This window comes from Calypte anna, chromosome 3 (genome assembly GCF_003957555.1).
Source record: "Calypte anna isolate BGI_N300 chromosome 3, bCalAnn1_v1.p, whole genome shotgun sequence".
Lineage (NCBI taxonomy): Eukaryota > Metazoa > Chordata > Aves > Apodiformes > Trochilidae > Calypte > Calypte anna.
Window position 1 is genome coordinate 529,825 of NC_044246.1, and position 11,166 is coordinate 540,990.

Consider the following 11,166-nt stretch of genomic DNA (forward strand, 5'->3'; position numbering starts at 1 on the left):
AACTAACAAAAGAAGAAAGGATGGCATCTCCTAAGGAAATACAAAAACAGGAGCAGTTATTTTGAGAACTTGTGCCACTATGACCTGAGGGAAGCAGTTGAGGACAGGGAGTGAAATTACTGGGGTGGGGGAAACACTGACACACACATATTGCTGCCCCTGGCCAGCACAAGAAATGCCACATGTGGAGGAGGAAAGTTATAAAAGAAAAAAAAAATCCAACTACTTTTGAGCCTTCCTACCAAAATCTTTGTTTTCCCCAAATACAAGTGAGGTTCTTCCCACATACTGCTTCACTGTCTGTGCTGAATACTGTAAAACACACATTTGCAATGATATCTGTGAAGATACAGCCTTTAAGAAGCCATTTCTATATTATCTAAACCCTTTACATTGATGTTGTCAAATGCAGACATCTCAGGAACCTAACAAGAGCCTGCTTTGCCACAGTCCCTGCAGCCAGACATCTCCCCCAGCAGACAGACAGCTGTCATATGGCAGCACCTCAGCTAACATGCCACTAATACACACCCCACAGGCACTGAGAACAATTTGCACTTAAAATCAACATTCAGTAATAAGTTTAACATTAAAAAAAAATCAGGTCACTATCTCTAAATGGAACAGATACTTGGAAGAAGAGTTATTTCCTGAGGAGTGACAGGTGTATTTTTAACCCCCTTGCCAACTGGGTAATAAGTATCTTTACAGAAAGCCACCAGACAGCACTACCTTCTGTACCATCTGCTTTAGGACATAAATTAATTTTGTTGTACTAATAGCAGTATTTTTTCCATTTGTCCCACTCATCAGGGCCATCAGAAGAGCCTGGCAATCTCCTCTATACCACACTGGCACACAAAAACATAACATCCCCTTGAGATGAGATATAGCCAAGAGCCATAGTAAGTCCAGTATCTCATATTAAACTGTGTCTCTGTTTCAGCTGTGTCTTTCTGAGAGGCTGAAAGGGGAACAGTAACAGAAAGTTGCTGTATTTTCTGTTCTTCAAGTCCATTTCAGCAAGGCTGGTGGGAAAGGAAGAAATGTAAGGTTGGCAAGCTCACACCACAATCTTTAACAGAATGCTTTCACAAAACACTCTAAACCTCATCTTGTAAAAAAAGTTTCAAAAAAATGTTTTACGGTGAAATTTGACATTATCTTAATATTGTTTGTACAGCACATGAGCAGTGAGACAGTTAAAATGCATATGCTAATGCAGGCAAGGTACACTCTCCTGTCTTCTCAAATTCCTGCCCTTAGGCACTTAGATAAGGTGGTATGATTTAAACCTAACAAGCAAACAGAACAAAAGAAAACAAGCAAATGAAACATTTTATATACCTCCAGCAGAAGAAACATACACCTTTGGTCCTCAGAGGGCAACTGACACAGAACTGACCACCAGACTGCTCACTGTGGAGATTTTCTCCACACAGTAATACCAGGAATGAGAGCGAAGGGGCAGTGCTGCTCACAAAGAACGTGCAGGCTGCAGGTGCTGAGGGTCTCTCACACTGAGTCCAAGTGGTGAAGCTTAAATATCTCTGGACTGAGCATGCTGAACCCAGAGGTGTTACTGCTCAGAAGCTGAGCAAGACCTGACCACTTCTACAATGTGACACAAGACCACTTCTGGATTTGTACAGCACTCTGTCCACTGCTCAATTACCCACCAAAATCTCTGTTTCAGGTTAGTTACTTATATGCAGCAGACCACAGGGGAATAACATCTTCAATCATCATGATCATTAAACACCTCTACACAACCTGTCCCCAGAAAACCAGCAAGAAGCCTTCCCACAGAGCACAACTTTCTCACTCGTCACCACTCTTCTCCCTCAGGATCATACTCAATAGTCCTCACCACAAAAGCTCCTTGCTTTGCTACAGCATATTCAAAACTTGTTTTTCTCCTGTGGGTGGGATGGTCACAGGAAAAAGCTTTCAATCTCAAACTCAATCTCGAGCAGCACCCATGAGCCCAGACTGCAAGCCACAGCCAGGCTGCCCAGAGCAAACCCTGCTGGTGTGTGCAGGCACCAGGAGAAGGGCTGAAGGGGAGCACCCTCACTCTGGCAAGCCCTGAGCAGTGACTCAAGCTCCATGCACCCCACACACCACAGAGAGCAAGGATGCAGGCAGGCTAAGGGCAAGGACAGGAACGGACTGACCAGAGAACACCTCCTGAGAAGATACAGCACCCAACTTCTGCTCTCTCTGGAGGAGACACCAACCTCAGGCCCTCTCCTCCAGCCACGTAACGCGGTGTCTGTGAGGCTCCTACATACCTGCCAAACTCGACTGAAAAGCTTGGCTAAAAAACTATAATAGTACACAAGGATCACAAATCAGATCTCCTCCTCCTCCTCATTTCTCAGGAGAGCAGCAATCTAAAATGGGATAACCAAACACCAGCAGTCTGTCACTGATCCTCCTGAGCTGGGACAGTGCACAATAGCTCCTAGCAGAGCCTCTTCCTGCTGCAGTTTGCTGACCAAGAGGCTACAGGAGGCCAGCCCCGCACAGCTCAGCTCACAGCCCCCAGCCCCGCACAGCTCACAGCCCAGCATAGCCCAGCCCCCAGCCCCGCACAGCTCAGCTCACAGCCCCGCACAGCTCACAGCTGAAGCACATCAGACAGCTTCAATGTGCAGAATAAAGGGCTCAGAGCCAAGGCTTCAAGGTGTGAGGGAAACCTAGAGAAAGAGGTTCAACAGGCATGGCAAGGGCATCACAGAACACTACTACATGATCCCCTATACACTTTTTTGTTTGTTTTTTTAAATTACAACCCTCACATTAGTCCTCTTGACAAGAGCAGAGCTTCTACCGAAGAACCTCTCAAAGAACCCCGCAGGAGAAACATTTATGTGCTCCTCATTTGTACCCAAACAACACCACCGCAGTTCACAAATACTTTGACACCGGCCGGTACAAGTTTCCCGAGCCAGGAGCAGCGAATCGGAGCCGTCAGGCTGTGTGTGGTGAGGAAGGACACGGCAGTGCCGTACCCAGCACGGCACACACGGCTCCAGCCCCGCAGAGCTGAGGAAACCGGGGGCAGGACACGGTGCTCTCCGACAGGGCTGCCTCTGCCCGGGGTTTCTCACTCGGGTTTTCCCTCATCTTCAGCACGACTCCTGCCCAGCCCCCCCAGCAGCCCTGTGAGGCGGCGCGGGGCTCCCTCAGCAGCGAAGGGAACCGGAGAGCACCGGGCAGCTCCTCCCTGAGGGGATCCCGCCCGCTGCCCGCTGCCCCCGGTGCCCTCACGGCGGCGGGACGGGAGGGGAAACCCCGCGGGGAACCGGGGGCTCCCCGGCCCTCCCCGCTCCCCTCAGGGCGCGGCGGGAAAGGGGTGAGCGCCCCGGCGTCCGCCCCCACTCACCCAGCAGCGCCCGGAGGTGCTTGAGGCGGGTGAGTACGTCCCGCTTGGGGTCCAGCGCCTTCTGCGTGGATTTCCTGACATCGGCGTGGCCCTTCCTGGAGAACATCCCGGCGGGGGGCACCCGGCGGATGAGGAGAAGGGGCTCCCCCGGGGGCGGCGGTGGCGGCGGGTCCGGGCCGCGGGCGGCTGCTGGCGGCGGGAGGGGCTGAGGGCCCCGGCGGACGGGCAGGTGCGGGGGACGGGCGCCCGCAGCCCCGCCCGCTGCGGCTGCGGGGAGGGAGGGAGGGAGAGAGGGAGAGCGGCGGATGGGAGCGTCCCCGCCGGGCCACCGATCCGCCGCCCTCCGCCGCCTCAGCGCTGGGCGTGCCAGCCCGGAACCGGCCGCCCTGCCGCCGGCTGACCGCCCCCCGCCCGCACCGCCTCCTGCGCACCGCGGGGGAACTACAGCCCCCGGCATGCCTGGCGGCGGCGGCTCCGCGCGGGGCACGCCGGGAGCGGCGGGAGACGTCGCCTTTGACGTCACGCCGGCGTCGCTCTGACGTCACCCGGTGGTGAAGCGGTGCTGGGGTTTTACGTCAGGGGATGGGGAGCGATCCTGTGGCGAAGGGCTGAGCATCCCGGGAACTGCACAGCACCGGCAGGAGCTGCCCCAGGCTTGGGAGCCGGCAGGGTCTGAGCGGAGGGTCCCCAGATCCTGTCAGTACAAATCCTGGGTAAAAAGGTGAATTTTAGTAAGTGCCAAGGCAGGAGGCAGCCCTGAAGAAAAAAAAAGAAAAATCAGTGCGTTTCAGGTAAGTAAATAGCACTTACGTGTAGGTTTCAGTAAAATCATTTCAAATTTAAGGGTCATATATTTATAGAAAAAATAATTCCAGCTCTGACTCATTGCTGCAAACCAAAATGTCACCAAAATTGCTATTGTTTGGACCAGAAATGCGTCGCTGCCCTCCCTGGTTTGCTCTGAGCCCTCTTGGGGATCATCCCCTCCGTGAGGGCTCAGCTCAGGGACAGCCCCAGCTGCAGAGGGGACACGTCCCAGGCACAGCGCTGCTCAGCAGTCTGGGGCTCACCAGACCTTGGGCCATTCCTGCTGCTCTTTAAGAGCTTCCTTCCTGCAGCCATCGGAGGAGGAATGGTGCTGACACACAGCATTTAAAAAACAGGCCAGAAACGCTCAAAAAAACCCCACCCCACTTTAATTCTTTTTGTTATACAACAAAGTGTGAAGGCCTGGCCTTGGAATCAGACACAGGATTTCTCATCACCTCGCAGCCCATTGTTTTGGAGCCTGGTTAGGGCTTACAGTAATTCATATTGCATATTCTTCCCATAGCAGCCTTACACAATGCCTCATTCTAGAAAAGACATAAATCTTCCACCATTGTCTAAAATTTTAGGTCACTCAGTTGCAAACAGAGTGCAGCTTCCTGACCAGAGCAAATTGGGTCATTCCAGCCTTTCCCTTTCACTGCCACAAATCAATACGTGCAGTTGGCTGAGGAAGCACATGGCTCAAATCTTGGCTTGCTCTTTTCTTTTTTTTTCCTTCTTATTTTATCTGACTTAGAAAAAACAGCAGCTTTCTGTTTGCCTCTTCTGGCAATTTCAGGTCATTCCACATTCTTGTCTTGTTTTGTTTTGTTAAAAAAAAATGTGCTCTTGCAGGTAAGGCAGTTGTGATTATTTAGTTATTTTAACATCTAATAATTTCTGTGATAACTGGGGAAGCATTTGGTGCTCAGCATCCAGCTGCACAGCTTTGGGCACTCAGTGCTGTGAAGTTTTCCAGGGGTTGTTCTGGTGCAAGGCTCCACAGTGTGGATCTCATGGTGCTCTGCAGGGCACCTTTCCCTCCCCATCAGGACCTGGAGCAGGGGGTCGGGTAGAGAGCTGGGCAGGCAGCATTGTCTGACATCACCAGAGGGGCTGGGGCTGCTCCTGGCTCTGCTGATGCAAGAGATAAGCAGGGGCAAACAATGACATCACTGAGGATCCCTGTGAGAGGGGGTTTTGGCCTCTTGGCTGCAAGGAGGAAAACTTCAAAGCCCCCAGAGACTGAGGTGCTTGCATACAGGGTGTGACTTTGCTTCTCACAAGTTTGTCCTCCTAGTTTTCATGGCACGTGTCACTTGGAAAGACACAGCCTAATAAAAGCTTTTAAAAATGGAAGTTATCCTGAAGATTTTTGACAGTTTTCCCGTTTATTTTTGATGCATTCTTGTGTTAGCTGAACCATCATGGTACAAAGATGGATGCTAAAGCATGGGTGTTCTAACTTACATTTTCCTCTGCATATCACATCATACAACATGGAATAATGTTTTGTTCTGCATCTGGGTGCATCACCACAGCTGGCTCACCTGCAGGGGGTAATGTGCTTTTGTCCTTTCTTAGGAAGAAGCAGTCAGGAGAGCTGCAAGGTCAGACCCATTTGGCAGTTTCACCTCTGAGTTTAGCTAAGCAAATACATCCAGATGAATATATATATATATATATACACACCTTTAGGAACTGGGAATTACATGCACCTGACCTTTAACCTATCAGTTAAAGCATCATAAAATAGAACCTTGCAAATGATTCATTTACGAGTTGATGGTGCATAATGCAAACCAGAAATCCCAATAAACTTGCCACTGACTTCAGTCTGTGTGGGAGAACTGCTTGTAAACTCCTGAGACTTGTGTTTTCTGACAGTGTCACAGCTGCCATTTCCCAGCAGGTCGGATGATGCATTTTCCAAAGCTGATGCTCAAGGTGAAATAATTTCCTGAAAGGGATTCAGTCATTCAGCGTTCAGGATCTGAAGTAAAATCTATATAAAGCAGTCAGTTAAGGAGACAAAGCAGTAATCACTTATCACAGAGCTGCATTTGTAAAGGTCACAGCACAACGTGATGTCCCAAGCAGGCTGGACACACAAACCTGAGCACGGGTTCAGTATCTGTGTAGATAAATCTCTGTGCAGGAACCTGGCTTTGTAGCAGTGGGTGGGATGGGGTGGGGGGCAGCCCCCCACTCCTGCTGGCTTCAGTGGAGGGAATCACATCCAGGTTGGGGAGATTTCTGGGAAGCTGTAGCACAGCCAAGACTCTACAGACAAAAGAGAAAATAATGACCTTGAAAATAAGGTGTCTGCGGTGTCTGCCCCCAGAGGAAAGCCTGCCTGCTGGTCACAGCCCCCCGCTGTGCCTGGGAGCTGTCAGAATCACAGGATGTCAGGTTGGAAGGCACCTCAAGGATCCTCTGGCCCAACCCTTCTCATTGTTGTTCTGTCTCAGCACCAGCTGTCACTGCTCCAGACATCCATTGTGGGTAAGCTGTACAGGTGAGGAGCAGCCCACTTTCAGTCTGAAATAGAACAGCCTGAATTATTAACATGCATTTATGCTGGGGCAGGCACGCTATCCCTGAGCTGCACAGCCCATAGGTTTTGTTCCTCCCCTCGTGGTCCTTCCAGGCAGTGTCAGGGTGGCACCAGCAGTGCCAGCCCTGCAGCAGGCATTGCCCTGCTTGTCCCTGCTGCTCAGTGCCAGCCTCTGCCTGCCCTTGGGCACTGCCAGGGGCACACAGGGGAGCAGAGGCACAGTGCTCACCACTGCTCTTGTCCTTGTGCCAGAGATGACTGACCAGGACCCGAGGGTACAAGCACACCTCACACATCCTCCACTGTCAGTTCCTCAATTTCTTTCTGCTGTGCTGTTTTCAGTGTAGCAGTGCTGAGGAGTGAAGGGGAGCTGTGTGTCCCAGTGCTTTGCTCATCCTCATGCTTCTGAAGACATCCTCACTTCTGAAATTTGGTGACACAAAGTACGTTGCCATGGTCAGGGAGCTGTGTGTCACAAAATGCCTTGAACAGAACCACAGTCAGAGCAATAAAAACCAGGATGTGCCTAATTGGCTTTCATCTTCCTCCTCGGGTGGGCCAGGAGGAGCAGGACTGGGTCTGTGTTCCCCTGCTCCTCATGCACCAAGCTCCTTAACCAGGCAGAAGCTGTGTCCTGTTCCCTTCCCTGCTGTCAGCAGGGGCAGGTGCTGGGCAGGAGCTCTGCCTCTCCCTGCAGGCTCTGTGGGAAGGTGAAACCCACCTGAATGGCACTGGACCTGACAAACAGGCAAGGTTACTTCTCCTGTTGGGTCTGAAATTTTAATGACAGATTAAATTACGGAACTTCTCTGCTTGCTTGTGTCAACAGAAAACTTTATAATGAGCCTGGAAAAAAAGGGTAGGGGAAAAATAAACAACAGAGACTTGCCTCCTAAATAACGTCCAGGTGAGATAATGATTTTCTAGTGCAGGAAGCTGGTACTGATAATTTGTCCTTCAAACCAGATGATCTAAATTGTATTCAGAACGTTATTTTTTTGTGTCCTGTTGCTTATCCTCTGTGTGGCACATCTATTAAAGCATACCAAGTTTTTATTCTTTCTTCCATTGATTTAAGTGCAGTATGGGATGGCTTGGAAGAGCTTTGGTACTGTGCCAGCGTGCTGCATGTGGAAATGGAACTCCTCTGTCTTGCTATAACTACATGTGTGTAAAAGATTTTTCCAGCTGGCTCTGAGTTTGATGGATGTATTTTCCTACCAGTGTTCCTTTAGAGTACACAAGCATAGATCCCTGCATCCACACAGTACTGCTTTAGACTTAAAACCAGAGAGTTAGTGCTTGATTTTCAATACACTCCCACCTTAGTTCATAAGACTGGATCCTGCAAGCAGCTCTCCATGCCATCAGCTTCTGCAGAGGTTCGAAAGCAGAGGCACCTTGTCCTCACTGAGGATCTCCCTCAGTGGCTCTCATTCAGCAGCTGAAGAGTTTCTTGTTGTCCCCTTGCCTGTAGCAGACACATGACACAGACCCCAAGTGTCCCTGGGCTGGCAGTGCCCAGCTCACCTGGCAGGGGCAGAGGTGCCCAGGGCTCTGTGGAGTTTGTCTCCTGCAGAGCTGTGCTGACTGAGCACACTGCAGCCCACAAACTTCCCAGAAAACTTATTTACTTATTTAATAATTACTTCATAGGGGTTGAATATTTACTTTAGGAAAAGCAGATGGGACTCTGGTACACAAAAGTGCTTCCCTCTCAGAGAGATTTACTTCTGGTTTAAGCTGAGAATGGTCTGTGGCTGCAATGCCCATGTTCAGGTTGGAGTATGGACCTGAGTATGGCATTTGTTTTTTCAGAAGCTCCTACCCCTGGAATCTGTCAGTAAAAGGGAATGGAGCTTCTGGCTACTGGGATATTTAGGAAAAATCTGATGGAAAGTTTCCAACCGTTGCAGCATATGAGGCATTAAAATGGCCTTCATATAGAACAAATTATAGAAGGAAAAAAAAGCATCAAATAAAAGACATATATTTCCTTGTGCTAGAATTTCAAACTGTATATAGAGGGAAAGAGAGGAATTTTTGTCTATGGATGGAAAAAAATCCAAAATAGAAGGAACATGGATTGCATGTCCCTTGATGCCTTCCAAAAGGAAATGGCAGGGGGAGTGAGGAAATTTCATGGAGTAAAAATATCTACCCAGAGGTTTGTGGCAAGTTGAGAAATCATAACCTACTGCCCTGGCCAAGATCTTTCCATGAGGAGGGGTTTCAGCTCAACTTGAGACTGAACCAAGAAGGCAGAGATGGCTGAAACCATAAAAGCAGGAAAAAGAGCACTCTGCTTGCCTGCTCCATGTGCCATGGCACAGAGATAAAGTGCTGCTTGTCTCGGCAGCACTAAATCCCAGATAAGTGCTGTTTACTTCTCCCCTCTCCAAGAGGAAAGGTTACTCGTGGTCTCGGTGGAGCTCCAGCAATTTCCTCCTGGCAGGCTTCGCCGGGAGCCCCTGCTCCCCTCCTTTGGCTGCTGAGCTGCATCCTGGCTTTGGGGGACAGGATTAACCCCCTCCCTGCCAGCCCCAGCCCCTCTGCCTGCCCCAGGGGCTCTCAGCAGACCCTGCAGGCAGCGAGTTGCTGGCAGGCACTCGCAGCCTTCTGCTCCTGAGGAGTAATGCTCAGAGGTTAAGGAGTAGAGGTCAGTTTTTAGTACAAGTTACAGATGGAGCTGTCCTCCCACATGAAGTGTCCTATTTTTCCTCTTGTCCTCTGCACAGCTTTCTTGCATGGGGTTTTACATTGCCATAAACTTAACCTAAGATCCCTTTTTGACTCAACAAGATGTTCATACTTGCGTATTTCTCTCAGCTTGTGTTTGCTCCTTATCACTCCAAGGAACAGTAAATGAGGAAGGATCATCCCTAAGCTGAGCTCTGTTAACATCAGGCATGACCAGGTTGTCTTAACCCTTAGTGTCCTTTATGCCAACAAACCAGGCTGTATGTAATGGCTGTGCAACATGTTAAATTCTTCTGAAACTAAGATCTCAACTTCTCTTGTACCTAAGGAAGAGAACAAAACAACAAAAAAGAATCTCCTTGAAGATAAACCAGAAACACACAAAGAACCACTGGCCACTGATGTTATGTAGATTCTTCCTTCTTTTCTTCTTTTGCAAATAAATGGCTGCAGAAAGCAGTGCAGTAATTACAGCCCTCAGAAATGGTTCAGGTTTTCCTCCATGGACAAGCATGGCAAAAAATAATAAAAAATCATTTTTACCAACACAGCTGGTGTTCAGATGAAATTATGTGGTTAGCTTTGAAATTATATTAAAAGAAAAATTTTAATTAACCTGTACCACTGAGTCAGAAGATAATATCTGATGCATATAACAGGCATACAGGCAAAATATGATAAAATAATTATTTGCAATTAGATATATGCATTACAGACAATGTTGTAATTAAAATGTACTTAATGTCACAGGAGGTCCTTTATTATCAAAATAATTCGTAGAAGGACTGTGGAAACAATGTGATGATTATCCATCCCTCTGAAAAAAAACCCAAAAACCTCAACATTTATCCAGAGCCCACAGCCTCTCTGTTTCTGGAGTAGAAACTGGTCCAGTCAAGCAGCCAGACTCCCCTTTTCCAGTGCCAAGCCCGTTTGTCACCAGAGTGTTAATGTCACCAGTTTCTTGGTCCCCGGGAAGGTGACCGCCAGCAGATGGCATCCTGGGGACAGGGTGCAGCTCCTGATGTCAGGGAATCCCTGTGCAGGTCAGAGGGAGAGCAAATGTTGTGTTTGTGTTTCGTTACAGTCTGGGTAGCAGTGCTGGGGCTGGCAGGGCTCTGCTGCAGCTCAGGGACTGCATCCACCAGGGCTGATCCTTGGCTCTGCTGCGGCCCCTCCAGGGCAGTCAAAACCCAGGAAAAATTACCCGTCTGCTCGCCTGAACCTTTTGACTTCTCTGCCTGGGAATTATCTGCCTGGGAATTATCAGAGTGTGGGTGGGATGAGCAGAGCCCCGGGGGTGCTGAGGGGCAGGACAGGGCTCAGCCTCCAGCCCTGGGCGGGGAAGGGGTGGTTTAGTGCAGTCCCTGCAAAAGATGGGGTGAATCCCAAGGGAACAGTGGCCAGGAGAAGGTCCTGCTGCTGCTCTCATGCCTCTGAAGAACCTTTCAGCCCATCTGAGAGGTCTCCATTTCCCCTCTGAGAAAAGCAGGGCCAGCACAGCTCTGACTGGCACGGGGTGCTGGCTTCTGTGGGGAGACAAACTGATGGTTTTCAGTGGAAACCCCGTTTTACCCAGGTGATACCCAAGCTCTCATTCCAAGAGGGTGTAAAGATGTCATTCTTGCACACTGCTGTGCTCCAATACTCATTTTCATGAGCCAAGCCAATGCTTGGAGGCTTTTTGGGACCCTATGCCCCAGGCTGC

At 49.6% G+C, this 11,166-nt stretch overlaps 1 protein-coding gene across 1 annotated transcript in view; it reads right to left on the reverse strand.

The window, feature by feature from the left end:
• The window catches only part of RALGAPA2 (Ral GTPase activating protein catalytic alpha subunit 2), a 110,188-nt gene extending 106,623 nt beyond the window's left edge, over positions 1–3,565 (reverse strand). The window contains exon 1 of the mRNA XM_030446930.1: positions 3,392–3,565. Within this exon, the coding sequence (XP_030302790.1) occupies positions 3,392–3,497 (106 nt within the window). The 5' untranslated portion in view covers positions 3,498–3,565. The remainder of the gene's footprint in view (positions 1–3,391) is intronic.
• Between the last annotated feature and the right edge of the window lie 7,601 nt (positions 3,566–11,166).